At 43.4% G+C, this 18,920-nt stretch overlaps 1 protein-coding gene across 4 annotated transcripts in view; it reads right to left on the bottom strand.

The window, feature by feature from the left end:
* Positions 1-18,920, bottom strand: part of CHM (CHM Rab escort protein) — a 97,759-nt gene that overhangs the window by 27,616 nt on the left and 51,223 nt on the right. For 3 of the 4 annotated variants that reach the window (XM_058197043.1, XM_058197041.1, XM_058197044.1), the window contains one exon: positions 11,208-11,285. In XM_058197043.1, coding sequence (XP_058053026.1) covers positions 11,208-11,285 — 78 coding nt within the window. Of the gene's footprint in view, positions 1-11,207; positions 11,286-11,747; positions 11,826-18,920 lie in introns of all 4 variants that reach the window. The other variant, XM_058197040.1, reaches the window with a different exon arrangement.

Below are 18,920 nucleotides of genomic sequence, written 5' to 3'. Positions count from 1 at the left end.
TTTTCATTAAACTAGACATACCCAGTTCCTGCAACCGTTCTTCATAGATTTTAGCCTCCAGTCATCTTTGTTGCCCTTCTCTGCACTCTATCTTTAGTACCTTTCCAAGAACATGATCTTCTTTAGCCTGTTATTCTTTCTGTACCAGGGGAAAAGTTTCCCCAGATTATAGATCTGAAGAATCTGAAACAATCAGTCTATCACCCTGTGTCTATATATCTATCCATCCTTCTTTCCCTCCCTCCTTTCTTTTAAGAATATTTTTGAGTGTAGACGCTCTTCTACATTCTTTCCCTCGCATCCTGGACATAAACTGTTTCAACTCCTACCCTCAAAACGACGCTATAGAGCACTGCACACCAGAACAACTAGACACAAGGACAGTTTTTTTCCCGAAGGCCATCACTCTGCCAAACAAATAATTCCATCAACACTGTCAAACTATGTACTGAATCTGCACTACTATTAATCGTCTCATAGTTCCCATCACCAATCTCTTTCCACTTATGACTGTATGACTGTAACTTTGTTGCTGGTAATCCTTATGATTTATATTGATATATTGACCATCAATTGTGTTGTAAATGTTGTACCTTGATGAAGGTATCTTTTCTTTTATGTACACTGAGAGCATATGCACCAAGACAAATTCCTTGTGTGTCCAATCACACTTGGCCAATAAAATTCTATTCTCTTCTCTTCTCTTCTCTTCTCTTCTCTTCTCTTCTCTTCTCTTCTATTCTTCAGCCTCATCGCTGTCCGGCTCCGTTGTCAGCTCCGCAGGCTGCTGGCGGACCACAACAATAAACTAGGTTGCCCTCTTAGCCTAGAATGAATTATTTTTCCACCAGTATTGGGCTTTTGAGCAACTTTTTTTAAAAAGTTGAAACCAAATCAAATGATGTTTGGGGGGGCTGCAAAATTTATACCAGTAGGATGGCGCAAACACAAAACATGTCCCAGCTTCCTCAGTGTACCAAAGCACAGGGTGGTTAGGTTTAGCATGACATCTGCCTTTACTTTTATCCACTAAATGTTGTGATATTATACAGTGCCTTAACCAGAATTCGGTTGACTTAAATATCATATAATAAAGAAGACAGGGAATGGATCTATGGCTAATTTACCTTTCTGGTTTCTAGAGATAGGACTAGGACAGGGGTCTCCAAACTTTTGAATCCCAGAATTCCTCAGCCAGCCTTTCTAGTTTCTAGGTATAGAAATCGTGGGTTGTAAATCACGGTTAGAATTTTTAATCAAAATCACTCAAACCAAGTTTTAGATGAATTTAGCTGCAGAAAAAGAAATGAAGTACTCAGCTGAAAGTCACAGGGTTTCCTTCCAGTGTTATGACACCTTCCTCTCTTCTCCTCGCCCAACAGAACATCATTCCAAGCAGTGGTGGGATTCAGCCGGTTCGGGTGAAACAGTAGTTAAAACTGCTGGCTGACCCCGCCCCTCCCCTCCCTTTCCAGAAGTCCCCAAGAACCCCAGTTTGGTTCCCAGGTAAGTGCAGGGAGGCCTCCTAGGCCCAAAATGGGGCGCGGGGGGTGTGCCCCCACCCCCGTGGCCCATTTTTGCTCCCAGGAGGGTGCAAGAGGCCAAGTACTGCATGTCACACCCCCTGGCCATAGCTGCCATGGCAGGGGTGAAATGTAAAATTTGTTACTACCGGTTCTGTGGGCGTGGCTTGGTGGGGTGTTAATGTGACTGGATGGGCGTGGCCAACATTTTTTTGTTTACTTTTAAAAGCATTTTTTCTACAACCTCTTGGGCCGAAGAGGCTCAGGCTGTAAGATAGCCTGTTATTAAAACACAGCAGCCTGCAATTACTGCAGGCTCGAATCCCACCAGGCCCAAGGTTGACTCAGCCTTCCATCCTTTATAAGGTAGGTAAAATGAGGACCCAGATTGTTGGGGGGGCAATAAATTGACTTTGTAAATATACAAATAGAATGAGACTATTGCCTTACACACTGTAAGCTGCCCTGAGTCTTCGGAGAAGGGCGGGATATAAATGTAAAAAAAAAAAAAAAAAGAGGTTGTAAAAAAATGCTTTTAAAAGGTTCCGACGATCCCAGCTGAGCTGCCTGCTCATCAGAGGCTTTTCTTTTAAAAGCATTTTTTTGCCTTTAAAAGAAAAAAAAGCCTCTGACGATCAGGCAACTCAGCTTAATGTAGAAAAAATGCTTTTAAAAGGTTCTGACGATTCCAGCTGAGCCGTGCGATCATCAGAGGCTTTTTTTTTACTTTTAAAAGCATTTTTTTGGCCAAAGAAAAAATGCTTTTAAAAGTTAAAAAAAGAAAACCTCTGATGATTGCACAACTGAGCTGGGCATGGGGGGTGGGGGCAGGGATTTTTGCTACCAGTTCTTCGAACCACCCGCCGCCATCGCTACTGGATCGGGCAATCCAGTCCGAACCGGGAGCATTTCACCCCTGCACCATGGGCATGCCCACCCAGCCAGTCATTAGGGCAGAGAACCGGTTGTTAAATTAAATCTGATCCACCAGGGCCTCTGGTGGCTCAGACTGCTAAGACAGTCTGTTATTAACAGCAGCTGCTTGCAATTACTGCAGGTTCAAGTCCCACCAGGCCCAAGGTTGACTCAGCCTTCCATCCTTTATAAGGTAGGTAAAATGAGGACCCAGATTGTTGGGGGCAATAAGTTGACTTTGTATATAATATACAAATGGATGAAGACTATTGCTTGACATAGTGTAAGCCGCCCTGAGTCTTCAGAGAAGGGCGGGATATAAATGCAAATAATAATAATAATAATTTGAATCCCACCACTGATTCCAAGACCAGAAAGACACTCCCCCCAGTTAGAGATTTCCCCCCCCTCCAAATATTTGCAATCTTTCCTATACTTCCAAGTCTCCTCGCATCTCCCTTTCATTTGGCGGTGTTGTATTACTTACATAAGAATCATCACAACTGAATATTCAACAAATGATAAATGAACAACATGAACTGAATTAGAGAGAAACAAGAGGAATTTATTCTACTTGTGACAGTTAAGTGTTTTTATTTATACGGCCCAATTTTGTTTTGCTGTCAATTCACTGAACACTGCCAAGAATGCCAGCCAAAATGTTGGAATCACCATTTACATCAAACTAAATTCTTTGCTACTGTTTATGAAGCTGTTTTTGTACATTCTTGGCTGGGGGAAGAAAAGAGGGGGAAGGTGGATTAAATATCGTATTACGGGACCTCACAGAAAGAGTATATGCCCCTATTATTCGGTGTATAAGACACACTTTTCCCTCCCAAAAAGTGGGTGGAAATGCCTGTGTCTTATACAGCAAATGCTGCTAAAGCCCCGCCCACCCTTCAGCTTCCGCCTCTCAGCAATTTGCCTCCTTGCAGCAAACAGCAAACAGCCTGGTCAGCTTCAGCACAGCCTGATTTCGCACCAGCAGTTGATTGGCGGTTGGATTGGTCTCCTAGAATACCGCTATCAGCTGTTCCAGGTTGCAGGGATTGCCACCGCCCGTCACTGCTGCCACCTATCGCTGCTTCCGCGAGTTCCATTTTTGGCCTCCGTGTGTCTGGTTTTCGGCTTCCGCGTGCCCTATTTTCAGCCTGTTCCAGGCGGTGGGGATAGGCAGTGGCGGTGGCGATCCCTGCCTCCTGGAACGGGCTGAAAATGGGGTGCACAGAGATGGCGATAGGCGGCAGCAGTAATGGGCAGTGGCAGCGCCGGTGGGCGGTGGCGATCCCTGCCTCCTGGAACGGGCTGAAAATGGGGTGCACAGAGATGGCGATAGGCGGCAGCAGTAATGGGCAGTGTCAGCGCCGATGGGCGGTAGCGATCCCTGCAGCCTGGAACAGCTGATAGGCAGTATTCCGGGAGGCCGATCCAACCACCAATCAGCTGCTTGTGCTAAATCAGGCTGTGCTGAAGCTGACCAGGCTGTTTGCTGTTCGCTGCAAGGAGGCAAATTGCTGGGAGGCAGAGGCGGATTTTTTTCCCCTCTTGTTTTCCTCCCCAAAAGCTAGGTATGTCTTATACCTCAGAGAGTGTGTGTCTGTGTGTCTGTGTGTGTTCTTACTTCATCATTCAACAATGGCTAATGCCAGAGATTAGTTCACGATCAGAGAAAAAGAACACAACATTCCTCTTAAAACCAATCTTTACTTTTTTTTTCTTTCTTTAAAAAAAGGAGGATCAGCAGAAGAATTCTTTCAAGTGCCAGGCTCAAATAAGGAAGCCACTTATACAATGACATTATCAGGTCTCTCTGTCATCTGATATCTGTTCAGACAATGAATCATACAGAACCTCCATTGACCTTCTTCAATGTGTCTAGATAAAAGGATGAAAATTAGAATCCATCTCCTTGCCAAGTGCCACCAGTTATAAATGTACTTTATAGGGCTCATTATCCAAACTAATGGACTAAGGGCGACATCCTTGAAATGGACTTACCAGCACTGACAAAGCCAGCAAGCAATAATTCAGGAAAGATATGTAAATTAAAGTGTTTGCTATATTTTTTAATTATTATTGTGAAAAGATAAATTCACATTTGTCATTTCGCTTGGAGGCCGGCGGCTTCTTCGGAAACACGCTCAAAATTGGGCTCGAAGCAAAACAGGGATGATGGTTTTTAAATGTAGATCACAAAACCCACAAACACAAATTGAAACATTTTAAACCTTGTGGAAATGAAACTCCATAGACAATAGCTATGTTCCGTTAAAAAAACAAAACCTGAAAGTTTAAATTAAAAGGGGGAAAGGAAGTTAACCAGGAAGGAAATGCAATATTCAGCACCCTAAAGGCAAAAAATTTTTTAAAAAAATTCCAAACAGGCAACAAATTTGATTGGCTTTTGGCTGCATTAGCAGAAATACAATTCTTGGTTTAATTAGGACTGACTATAGATGTAACTTAGGAAAGCAGTGGCTCAGTGGCTAAGATGCTGAGCTTGTCGACCGAAAGGTTGGCAGTTCGAATCCCTAGTGCCGCATAATAGGGTGAGCTCCTGTTACTTGTCCCAGCTTCTGCCAACCTAGCAGTTCAAAAGCATGTAAAAAATGTAAGTAGAAAAATAGGGACCACCTTTGGTGGGAAGGTAACAGCGTTCTGTGCGCCTTTGGTGTTGAGTCATGCCAGCCAGATGACCATGGAGACGTCTTCACACAGTGCTGGCTCTTCAGCTTTGAAACAGAGATGAAGACCATCCCCTAAAGTCAGGAACAACTAGACATATGTGCGAGGGGAACCTTTACCATTACCTTTATAAATGTAAACACTTTATTCCCCCATTCCCTCTCCTTGGCATTATTTTAAGTTATAAATGCAGATACCCACACTTCTGGGGACACAAGCCTTATCTGCAATAATTGAGAATGTCCTCTTGGAAGGACAAATCTTAAGTGTGGGGATAGCCAAGTTTATTAATCCAATTCCACCATTCGGTTCAACCATTCCTTAGGACCAGGAGACCTGCCAAATGGAAAGCTGCATGATAGAAAGACGGGACATTTGTATTATCCAGTATGTGAAGCTCTGTGGACCAGAAGCAACTTCCCAACTTCCCTTCTGCTTAGGTAAATTAGTGCCAGGCAGGAAGAATTGGGACCAAACGTTAAGTTCTAGTTAAGGTATTGCTCGTGCCTATAACAGAGGAATTGGCACTAGATAAGAGTCAGCAGAATTCAGGAAGGGTTGGACTTAGACCGCTTATGGCAGGGGTATCAAACTCAAGACCCGGGGGCTGCATCTGGCCTGCAGAGCCACCCTGGAAACAGTGAAGGACCAGCCCGCAGTGCCTCTGCCAGCGAAAATGGAGCTCGGGAGGGCCACGCACGGCCCTCATGAGCTCCATTTTCACTGGCAGTGGGTTGCAGAATGCTGTCCCAGCCAAAAACGGCGCTTGCGTTGGCCGCGCGGGGTCTTGAACTCCGTTTTCGCTGGCAGAGGATTGCAGGAGGCCGCTGCAGCCAAAAATAGAGCTCGGGAGCCCATTTTCACTGGCAGAGTACTCAGGCCACCTGGCCCTCTGAATCAAACACAACGCTGATGCGCAGAGGTGGTATTCAGCCAGTTTGGATTGGTTCACTGGAACCGGTAGCGGAAATGACGGGTGGGCCTGCCCTATGCCATCCTATTTAGACACATTTTTGAGGCTGGGTGCATGCGCGGAAGGCAGGCAAGCGTGCGTGCGAACCGGGTGCGTGCGCATGAAGTGAGTGTGTGCACGCAGGGCGAATCGGTAGTAACATAATCCGAGCGAATTAAAGAGGATGATGCGGTCCTCAATGAAATTTTGACACTCCTGGCTTATGGGAAGGCTGATTACTCTTGACTCCATCCCCAGCCTCTGCCTGTCCTTCTCCTACACTTGGGGTTGAGTGGGAGTCCTTGGGCAAGCAAAGTCTGGTAATCGTCAGTCATCTGATTTCCAGCTTTCAAGATGTGACTGCCATAAATACCTATGAAGAGCCCGATGAATCAAATCAAAAGCCTGTCTGGTTTCAAATTCTACCTCTGTACACTATGTCTAAAGTGTACAACGAGGACATGGGAGCTGTGACATCTTCATGCTCATATTCCAGAAAGCACCGGAGCTATTGATGCAAGTCTAATCTTCAGTGGGTTTTTTCTAACCTTCCTTCTCAGGTCAGTTGGTTGGCCATCACTACAACCTGATTCAAAGCAAAAAAATGTGACTTATTTGATTTTTGGATTAGTGTTGTGACTAACTATTAGTGTTGTGACAACTATTCATGTTGTCACTTCATGAATAGAATGGAATGGGGTGGAATGGAATGGAATGGAATGGAATTGGAAATGAAAATAGAAAAACAGCTTTGGCAGGCACCTCGGAGGTCTTCTAGTCCAGTCCCCTGCTTGAGCACAGAACCGTATACAATTCCAGACAAATGTCTGTCCAATCTCTTCTTTAAGACCTCCAGTGATGGAGCACCCACACCTTCTGGAGACAAACTGTTCCACTAATTAATGGTTCTGCCAGGAATTTCTTCTTATTTCTAAGTTGTATCTCTCCTTCATAAGCCTTTATCTGTTGTTTCTTGCTCTGCCTTCGGGTGCTTTGCAATATATTTACTACTAGCTGATAACCCGGTGTTGGCCGGGTATTTATGTATCCCAATCCTTACAGGCTTTTAAAAGTATATGTATATGTATATTATAAATGCACAAAATCACTATAAGTCTTTGGGTCCCATCCCCTGTCCACACCCATCGGTAACCACCATCCAGTGCCTGACGGTTTTGGGGCTGCGCATGGCTGGCCGCCGTGGTAACCACCAGAGCTGATACCCATCTGACAACAATGGTCCTCCTCGCCATCTGGAAGGGCCCAGCAGGTGGCGCATGGCTGCTGCGGAAGGCTGCCGAGACCAATCAGCTGGGCGGCCGCTAAATTCACCCCAGGAGGTGTTAGGGGTGTCTTACCCCTACAGTATTTTTTTCCAGAGAGTAAGTCATCTGTGTACCAAGTTTGGTTGAAATTGATTGAGGCATTCCAGAGTTATGCTGGAACATACATACATACATACACACACACACACACACACACACACACACACACAGAGCCATATATATATATTTGTTTTCTGAGGTTTTCGCGGGTGTTTGTATATAGGTCTTTGGTTATTCGGGTTTTCTCCCGCGTAAAATTGGAAGTGTCTTGGCGACGTTTCGACGAAGTCTCATTCGTCATCTTCAGGCTTCAGCTTCGTGCTTCTGGGAGCAATGTGTGATTGCAGCTGTTTCTTCCAGCTGCAATCACACATTGCTCCCAAAAGGAAGAAACAGCTGCAATCACACATTACTCCCAGAAGCACAAAGCTGAAGCCTGAAGATGACGAATGAGACTTCGTCGAAACGTCGCCAAGACACTTCCAATTTTACGCGGGAGAAAACCCGAATAACCAAAGACATATACATATATATATATATATATATATATATATATATGAGAAATAATTATGGTTAAGCAAAATATTGTATTTGTATAATGTATGAACTCAGTCCGGCTCTGATGGTACCAAATTTAACATGTTGACTATATTCTGCAAGGAGGAAGCTCTTGGGCCTATCTTTTCTGAATCCTCCCCTCAACTTAATTGTATTATCCCAGATTTTGGTGATGTAATGGAGCGTGTATAATTTTATAAGTCTATATTAGATCCTCCCTTAGCTACTCTTTTTCCTAAGCTGAGTTGCCCCAAATTTTACATTTCCTTGAAAGAGAATTACCTTAGCTTCTCAATCATTACATCCCCTCTTTTTAAAAACTCTACAACACCCACCATTTCCCACAAATGCGGAGACTGGATTGCATTCCAAATATAATTGTTCAACAAAGCAACAGAAAAAAAAGCATTTTAAACTCAGCATTACATTTATCTTTACAACAACAATGTGGACCGACATACCTGGTTTTTCATCAATTACCTATAGATCCCTATTTTTTCCCCTCAAGTATCTGATTATCATTAGAGGGGGGGGGAACCCTTAAAAAGATAAAGCCTCTTGAATCAAGTTTGACTTTTAGCTATTTCATCAGCACATCTGTGCAATTTTCATGGGAACCGTATGGAAGTGATTTGCCATTGTTAACGTTTTGCTGCAAATCTCACCTTCTCGGTCTGGAGAAATATAATCCACCCAAACAATCCACAAAGTAGGTTAAGTACAGATGGGTCTACATCAGAGGTGGTATTCAGCAGGTTCTGACCAGTTCTGAAGAACCGGTAGCGGAAATTTTGAGTAGTTCGGAGAACTGGTAAATACCACCTCTGACTGGGTCTGCCCCCATCTATTCTCTGCCTCCCAAGTCCCAGTTGATCGGGACAAAATGGGGATTTTGCAGTAACCTTCCCCTGGAGTCGGGTGGGAATGGAGATTTTACAGTATCCTTCCTCTGGAATGGGGTGAGAATGGAGATTTTATAGTATCCTTCCCCTGCCATGCCCACCAAGCCACGCCCACAGAACCAGTAGTAAAAAAAATTTGAATCCCACCTCTGGCCTACATACTTTAGAGCAGGGGTCTCCAACATTGGCCACTTTAAGATTTGTGGACTTCAACTCCCAGAGTTCCTCAGCCAGCAAAGCTGGGAGTTGAAGTCCACAAGTCTTAAAGTGACCAAGGTTGGGGACCCCTGCTATACAGCATTCATGCATTGTATTCATACATTCATACAATGTATTCATACTTTGGTTGGCAATGGGCTACTGTGGTTCTCCCTTCTAATTTTTCTGGTTGTAGATAGTGTGTGTATGGACAAATATATAAGCAAGAAACTTTATTTGTTAATCTGCCTGTCTTCTTAATAATAGCATGCCTATGTAACTGTCTCACTTGAAAGATATGTGGATGTGGTGCAGTTCACATTCCATGCCCCTCCAGATGTTGCTGAATGACAATTAGCAGCTCTCTACCATGCTGTCCCTTCCATTTTTTTTTAGTGACAATTTGATAAGAATATCCGGGATGCAGTTTTATGTTTTTGATTTTGGTTAACAAGGTAAGGGTAGCATTTTGATGAGTTGGAGCTGCTACATACAGGATAGAGGAAGGCTACATCCCCTACCCTTCGGGTCCCAGTTCTGCATGGGAAGCAACAAAACACAGACGGGAGTCACCCCATCTGAAGCTACTCCATTATCCTAATTCAGTGATCTCCAAGCCTGGCAACTTTAAGACTTGTAGACTTCCAGAAATGGCTGGCTGAGGAATTCTGGGTGTGGAAATCCACAAGTCTTAAAGTTGCCAAGTTTGAAGACGTCTGTCCTAGTTCTATAACTAGAAACCCGAAAAGTAAATTAGCCATAGAATCATTCCCTCTCTTGTTTATTATGATATTTAACTAACCCAAATTCTGATTAAGGCACTCTATAATATCACAACATTTAGCTGATAAAATTAAGTGCAGATGTCATACTAAACCTAACCACCCCTAATCTTTAGTACACTGAACAAGCTTGTACTGACCTAGGCTTCCTCAGAAAGTACACAGCACAAACTTAGTCCTGGCAAACTTCTTTAATTCATGTCGTGGTGAATTATTGTCATTCCCAGTCCAAAAGGCTTCCCAAACAGTATTTACAAACACCCACCTTATCTCCCTTGGAATGCTGCCAGAGAACTAATTGCCACACGCAAGGCAAGGCCAAACTTAGCACAGAGTCAAACAGAACTTTTCCAGAGCTTTTGCCGATGAACTGCTAATTGCTTCCTGCAAAAGTTCACTTCTCTTTTATGTCTTATGGGAGGGGCCAATCATCTCCAAGTCTTACTCCCACGTCGACCCTGTTTTCTTAATTGTTTCTCCCTTCTGGCAGCTCTGTGCATGCACACACTGGGAACAGGCTCCCGCTGTTCTTCTGCCTCGCTGATGTCAGACTCCGGAGACAGCAAAGAACTACCAGATGGCCCCGGCCCCCTCTCTGCCTCCGACTTGGAGCCCTCATCCAAGCCTTCCCCAGACTCCAGGACTGGCCCACGTTCCTCCCCAACCTCCTCACTGTCCAAATCTTTTGCCTGCTCTGCTGGCTGCTGGCGGGCCACAACAAAGCTGGTCATGTTTTGTGCTTTGCACCATCCTATTGGCATAAATTTTGCAGCCCCCAAACATCCGTTGATTTGGTTCCAACTTTACAAAAAAAACAAAAAAAGTTGCTCAAAAGCCCAATAGTGGTGGAAAAAATAATTCATTCTAGGCTAAGAGGGCAGCGTAGTTTATGACAACAATCTACCTAAAAACTCATTAAAGCTTTTTCTCTTAGAGTGACATGCATTATCAGCAAAGATTAATCTGATGAATCTTTAGGTGAGCTTCATTTTTAAAAAATGCAATAACAGAGGGCTTTGTTGTCATCTGATGAAAATCAATTAGAGTAGGTAAGGCCATAAGGAAAACTAACATCACTCATCACCAGACCTCCGGCAACTGAAATGATCTGTCTTCCAAGCTTGGATGATCAGGAGGCTGCAGTAATATCAGAGGGAAATTAATTTAGTTTCTTTATTCTAAACCCACTTTCCTAGTTCGGGAGGACCTATACACAAATTATTTTTAATCAAGGTTGATGTGTTATTAATACCAAGGAAGATCTTTGAAGAATCGTTTTTTTAAAAAAATAAGACCCTGGCATTTTTCATCTCGTAGTTGCGTTTATATAAACGAGAGAGAAGGTTACCTCGCTCAAGACTTACCTTCGAAGTTCTTTGTCTAACACAAGACACTTTATGGAGTGCCGGAGGCAATAGATCCCACCAAATACTGCACACATCCTAAATGAACGTCAGAAATCAAGAAAAAAAGGCATCAGGCTTAGAGCATTTTAGATCTATTTTTTTTCTAAAAACAAGAATGTTCACTGATTTATTTAAATCGATCCATGAAACAGAAAGCATTGCAACCTCTGTGGCTCAGACTGCTAATGCAGTCTGTTATTAACAGCAGCTGCCTGCAATTACTGCAGGTTCTAGTCCCACCAGGCCCAAAGTTGACTCAGCCTTCCATCCTTTATAAGGTAGGTAAAATGAGGACCCAGATTGTTGGGGGCAATAAGTTGACTTTGTATATAAATATACAAATAGAATGAAGACTATTGCTAACATAGTGTAAGCCGCCCTGAGTCTTCGGAGAAGGGCGGGATATAAATGCAAATTTTAAAAAATAAGACCCTGGCATTTTTCATCTCGTAGTTGCGTTTATATAAACGAGAGAAGGTTACCTCGCTCAAGACTTACCTTCGAAGTTCTTTGTCTAACACAAGACACTTTATGGAGTGCCGGAGGCAATAGATCCCACCAAATACTGCACACATCCTAAATGAACGTCAGAAATCAAGAAAACAAGGCATCAGGCTTAGAGCATTTTAGATCTATTTTTTTTTTCTAAAAACAAGAAAGTTCACTGATTTATTTAAATCGATCCATGAAACAGGAAGCATTGCAACCTCTGTGGCTCAGACTGCTAATGCAGTCTGTTATTAACAGCAGCTGCCTGCAATTACTGCAGGTTCTAGTCCCACCAGGCCCAAGGTTGACTCAGCCTTCCATCCTTTATAAGGTCGGTAAAATGAGGACCCAGATTGTTGGGGGCAATAAGCTGACTTTGTATATAAATATACAAATAGAATGAAGACTATTGCTAACAATAGTGTAAGCCGCCCTGAGTCTTCGGAGAAGGGCGGGATATAAATGCAAATTTTAAAAAAAATTGTGAATTCATTACAAATGTTTTAGGAATAATCTCCTAGGCATAGTTGCATATCATGTAAGGGGAAATCAAGGTAGAATTTGAGCAAATAATCTTAGTTTAGAGCTGGCTTGCCATCCTGATCTATTTGAGTCCATTTTACAGTAATTGTGGGCTTGCATATAACAAGAAGTTATCCTTTATGGTTTGGTTGGATGTTCTCAAGAAAAAGAGGAATGCCCTGCAAGCAAACCTTGTTTGTTCACATCATGATTTCTTAAGCCAGGATTCCTAGAATACAGGATTCCTAGAATACATAAACCAACTCTGGCAAGGTTTATGTAAGGAAAACTTGTAGAAGATATCCAAAAACTCAAATCATATGCAGTGAAAAAATAAAGGCTAAGTAATCATTAAAACTCTGTATAATCACAAATAACATTTCATTCATAACTTGGCTTGAGGAAGTGCTGAAATTAAGTTCCTTTCCCAAATATCATGGTGAATATAATCGAGAGTCAACTTTGAATTATTTCAATTTTCCTTCCTGGGGCAAATTCTATCTTCTTACCTTAATCAGTTTAAGAGTTGGCCAGCAGAGCTGTTAACCACGGTCAGCATTAACTAGATCAGGGGTCAGCAACCTGCGGCTCTGGAGCCGCATGTGGCTCTTTTATCCCTCTGCTGCGGCTCCCTGTCGCCGGTTGGCTCCACAATTGATAGGACTTTCGGTTAGGACAGGCAGAGGAGGCGCACTAGGAGGCCCACTAGGAGAAGACTCTATGGTGGAGGAACCGGACTTCCGGTCAGCACAGGAAAAAGCATGCCACGCTAGGAGAAGACTCTATGGTGGGGGAACTGGACTAGTCTGGTTCCCCCAGCATAGTTTTTTTTTTTAAATTTATTTACATTTATATCCCGCCCTTCTCCGAAGACTCAGGGCGGCTTACATGTATAAGGCAATAATCTCATTCTATTTGTATATTTACAAAGTCAACTTATTGCCCCCCCAACAATCTGGGTCCTCATTTTACCTACCTTATAAAGGATGGAAGGCTGAGTCAACCTTGGGCCGGGCTTGAACCTGCAGTAATTGCAGGCTGCTGTGTTTTAATAACAGGCTTCTTTACAGCCTGAGCTACCACGGCCCTTAGTTTTCTCCTAGCGCAGCGTCCTTTTTCCTATGCCGATCAGTTCTCTGGTTTCCCCCATCATAGAGTTTCCTCCTAGCGTGGCGTCCTGTTTCCTCTACCTGTCCTAACCGAAAGCCCTATCAATTGTGGAGCCGACCAGTGATAAGGAGCTGCAGCAGAGGGATGAAAGAGCCACATGAGGCTCCAGAGCCACGGGTTGCCGACTCCTGTCCTAACACCTCGAGGCTTGTTACAAACATCAACAGAACACAGGCACAAAGGTCTGTATTTCAGTAAGGATTACTAGTGGTTTCATGTAAAAAAAGCACCATGGTGCTTTCAGTTAATAAAAACTGGTGGTTCCACCTCCTGCCATCACTGCTTTTTCACTTCCTACCACCAAAATCCACTGACTTACCGGCCTGCTCTCAAAACAGCCTCTTTCGACTAGAGATTGTCACCCCAGATCCCTGGCTGGAGAACAATAATCAAGATCAAGTGACAAATGATATGGCAGATGTTGGAACAATGACTTTGTGCCTTCAATAAAGGTCCCTCTCTCAATTAAAAGAAAGGTCACCAAATGCAAAACCAGAGTGACTTAGCAGCTTAAAAACAAAAGAGAGGGAAATGCAACCGAAGGCTGCACCGAATGAAAAGGTTGGATCTTTTTGTCTTATAAAATATGAAAGAAAAAAAATATGTCTTTCCAAAAGCAAAATAATCAAGATCTGCTTCTCCCATAATAAGAGGCAGAGTTTTTGGCCATCCAACAGAGGAAACGTATGTGTTTGTTAGAGAAGGAACAAGGAGCAACATGCAGGAACCCACAATGACAGCAAAAACACTTAGTAATTTCCCCCGCCCCCGCCCAGTTAAATCACTACTTTTTCTTTTCTTTTCTTTTTTCTGTCACATCCAGCTGAATCAACAAGTCGAAAAGCTGAGCCGCCAGGATTGTTTTCATACTTGGAGAATAAAATAATAAAAGAGTCTGAAAACTCATACGATTTCTATTCCTGATTGGCCTGCCGCTAAGAGTAAGCCCTACATGATGTTCTCTTCCCTACTTAGTCAGGACAGGAAAACCGAGCTCCAGTCTTCATCAATTACTCGTGTTTTACAAACCAGCTTTCCTCGACTCCGTGAAGCCTAAATGTGATAGATCACAACTTCCAGAATCCCAAAACCAGTAAGGCAGCTGGAGAAGAGAACAACTGGGGGGGAAAAAACTATTAAGTCGACAATCTCCATTCTGAAAGTTTATCTCATACCTTAGTTCTGAATGTAGGATGCAGGGGTGAAATGCTCCTGGTTTGGACCGGATCGTCCGATTTGGTAGCGATGGTGGCGGGTGATTCAGAGAACTGGTAGCAAAAATCCCTGCCCCACCCCCCCGCATGCCCAGCTGAGCCGCGTGATCATCAGAGGGTTTTTTTATTTTTAAAAGCATTTTTTCTTTGGCTGAAAAAATGCTTTTAAAAGTAAAAAAGAAAAAAGCCTCTGATGTTCGCGCGGCTCAGCTGGGATTGTCAGAACCCTTTCAAAGCATTTTTTTCTACAAGCTCTTCGACCGAAGAGGTTGTAGAAAAAATGCTTTTAAAAGTAAAAAAAAAAAAAAAAGTTGGCCATGCCCATCCAGTCACATCACCCTCCCACCAAGCCACGCCCACAGAACCGGTAGTAAAACATTTTACATTTCACCCCTGGTAGAATGGAATGGATGAATGAACGTGGCGAATGCCATCCACGGATGAACATTATTCACAAACCAAAAGCACACACTATAATCCCAAAGGTGCTTTTGTCAAAAGGCAACTGTACTTTCTGTCGTGTCCCACTCCTCCGCTGAGGGCCGGGCCAGGGAAATCCGAATCAGGCATGCCTCTGCAGCTCTGCCAAAGTCCTAGCAAAGTCCTCAGGGCAGGCAGGAGACCAGAAAGTGACTTCAGCAAGATATGTTTAGACTTTGCCTGATTCAGAGAATGCCAGAAAGCAGGTCCTTTATATAGGCCATGGGGTGTGGCTCCATGACTCAGCACTTATCCAGGCCTGCCCCTCCCTTCCTTCTGTTGCCTCCGTCTATCAAGTCTTCTGACGCGAGGGTCAGTCCAGTCGGCAACTGTTGGTAATTGACCTCCCTCAGGCTCACATGCTGTGGAGGAGGGGGAGGGGTCTAGTTGCTCCGTTTGCCTGGGCATGGAGCCAGAGCTGGGGGCTGGAGGTATTTCTTCCTCTTCAGCCTGTCTGGGCATGGAGCCAGGGCTGGGGCCGGGAGGCATACTAGGACATTCCTCCGTGTTCGGAAGCAGATAAGAAGACCCCGGCTGAGGTGAGATTGGACGAGACACAACACTTTCTTCCTTGAAGACGTTTCGCTTCTCATCCAAGAAGCTACTTCGCTTCTGACTGAATGGTAGAGGGTGGAAGGATTTCTGAGCGTTGCTTGAGGCCATTTGGAGGTTTATCTGAGCCCCTGAACAGTGTCACCTGAATCCAGGTAGTCCTCGATTTACGACCCCAATCGAGCCCAACGTTTCTGTTGTTAAGTGAGACATTAGTTAAGCAAGCTTGGCCCTGTTTTACGACCTTCACTGCCATAGGTGTTAAAGTGAATCCCTGCAGTTGATAAGTTAGTAACGTACGGTTGTTAAGTGAATCCGGCTTCCTCATTGACTTTGCTTGTCAGAAGATCGCAAGCGGGGATCACATGCCCTTGGGACATAAAATGTCGCGAAACTCACTTAAGAAACGTCTCACTTAGCAACAGAAATCTTAGGCTCACAAGTCGAGGACTGCCTGTACATCACCTCTGTCAGGAAACAGAAAACAGGTAGGAGATGAAATATGGCATTAATATACTGGTTTGGAGGGACGCAGTGGATCAGCGGCTAAGACGCTGAGCTTGTCGATCAGAAAGGTCGGCAGTCCAGCAGTTCGAATTCCTAAAGCCGCATAACGGGGGTGAGCTCCCGTTACTTGTCCCAGCTTCTGCCAACCTAGCAGTTCGAAAGCACGTAAAAAATGCAAGTAGGAAAATCGGGACCACCTTTGGTGGGAAGGGAACAGCGTTCCGTGCGCCTTTGGTGTTGAGTCATGCCAGCCACATGACCACGGAGACGTCTTCGGACAGCGCTGGCTCTTTGGCTTTGAAATGGAGATGAGCACCGCCCCCTAGAGTCTGGAACGACTAGCACATATATGCAAGGGGAACCTTTACCTTTATACTGGTTTTAAAGAAAATCAGAAAACTTGAAATCTATTGCAACAACCAAACCCATTATTGTATCCATGTTATTGGATGGATACATGCCGCGAGCTTAAAACATACTTATTTAATTGCGCAGGACTGAGTTAGATTTTAAATTTATGGTTTTAAATTGGGTTTTATTCCTATATTTTAATTATTGGGCTTTTAGAATAAGTTTTTTAATTGTTTTTTATTGTACATATATGCAAGGGGAACCTTTACCTTTATACTGGTTTTAAAGAAAATCAGAAAACTTGAAATCTATTGCAACAAATAAATAAATAAATAAATAAATCCCCCCCCCCGACATACATACACCTCTTTTATTTAAAATAGACTAAACTCAGAGGCTTGGCTTGGCTGGGACCCAAGCACAAAAGTACTTCTGATTACTATTAACCCTAAATAGACATTTAAACTGATATTCTTCTAATTAATTGGCTACTGTCTCTGCCAATAATTCCGCCTCTGCTGAAAGATCACGCCTGCTCTGCACTCCGCTTCAACTCTGCCCTGCTGACATCAAACCACATTACAGCTAAATTAACAGTTGTGAAAATTTTTGCCCTGCTAGTCGCCTCTCTGCTCCCCCTGCCCAGCCGCCTCCTCCCTAGCCTTCAAATGCCATTTCAGTTTCTATCACGGCAAAAGAAGAAAAAAAAGAAGAAGAAAAAAACACCAGCCACTGCAATTTCTAATACAACAGCACAACAATGGGGCCCATTAATAGCCGAACTTCTGACAGCACCAGTTCTCTGTGATTTATGAGTTTGTATATAATTTGATTATTCTATTAATTCTACTGATTACTGCTAGAGCTAATCCAGTGAAGGTCACTCCCTAAAATAAATCTTCATTACTCTTCCGCAGAAAATAACTGCCTCTAACGGGTTGTTTTCTTTAATTAAAACATGAACCGTTACAAGAGGCTTCGGGCTTGGCTCGTCTGGTGGTTGACAAGCTGGGAGAATCTCTTGGATCAGAACATTGGGAAGAAGGCAATAAAAGCAATTCAAATGCTTCTTTATCGGAGGCTTTCAAGGTAGGTAGTCCTCGACTTAACAACAATTCATTTAGTGATCGACTGAAGGCCATAGCACTGAAAAAAAAAATCACTCGTGACCGTTTTTCACACTTACGACCGTTGCAGCATCCCCATGTTAGTTGGCTACTTTATTGTCAGTGCAGCTCGCACAATGAAATTAAATGCCATCTTTTTTTTTTTCCCATAAAAAAGTTTTATTTTTACAATCATGTACAACTCATTCAATGTACAGTTATATACAATTATTCGGGCCTGCCCAGTCACCACCCCCCTTTTTAACACTCTTCCCTCTTCTACCTTCTACTTTCCAGACCTTCCTCTCCTTCTCTTATCTACATCCTCTCCTCCCTCCACCCTACACCTTCCTTCTCCCTCTTCTACACCTCTTCCTTCCTCTTCTCCTCTTTCCTACCTCCTACTCTCTCCTCTTTTCTCCCTCCCCACCGTTCTAAAATGGTAACTGGGCAGACCCGGCCCTACATTAATTATATTTATACATCTTCAATAATCCCTGTACATTAACCATCACTCCATCTCTAGCCTCAACCCCTCCCCCTTACCCCCCACCCCCGACCCCGACTTCCCAGAACAAAATGCAGGGTATCAAAACTAACAATCATAATCTAAAATAATTCCTAAATTATTATCTCTAGTCTCTCCACACTTAATCACACTCTCAATTCCCCTCTCCTTCAGAAATATATCTAATACAAAATATTTCCTAAATTTACTCATATGCTATTCGGTATTTTTTTATCTGATACTTATTTTGAATATAATCAATCCACATTTTCCATTCTAAAATATATGCCATCTTCAGTGTACATCATACATTAAAAAACTATAAAAATAAAACAAAAATACACATCCTGTCACGTGATCAAAAGTCAGAGGCTCGACAACCGACTCATGTTTATGACATGTCCCGGGGTCATGTGATCGTATTTTGAGACCTTCTGACAAGCAAAGTCACTTAACTACCCTGCGACTGGATTTAACTTTGTTACCTTTGAGCAATAATTAGCGCTGCAAACCAGTTTTACAGAAAATTGAATGGGAGACCGCACTTGGTGGGCGAGTCACCATAAACTCTGATCACGCTTTCAACGATCGTAACTGAGGTCACCTCCATTGACCTAACAATACGAAATTCAATGTAGAGAAAAGTAAAGTCTCAAACTTAGGCAAGAAAAACCAGAAGTACACATATAGACTGGGTGAAACCAGGCTTAACAGCAGTAACTGTGAGAGGGAACTTGGAGTCTCAGTGGACAATCAATTCAATATGAGCCTA

The sequence above is a fragment of the Ahaetulla prasina genome, chromosome 11 (assembly GCF_028640845.1).
Source record: "Ahaetulla prasina isolate Xishuangbanna chromosome 11, ASM2864084v1, whole genome shotgun sequence".
Lineage (NCBI taxonomy): Eukaryota > Metazoa > Chordata > Lepidosauria > Squamata > Colubridae > Ahaetulla > Ahaetulla prasina.
The sequence above is the reverse complement of the archived record's forward strand: the minus strand, read 5'-3'. Positions and strand labels throughout refer to the sequence as shown.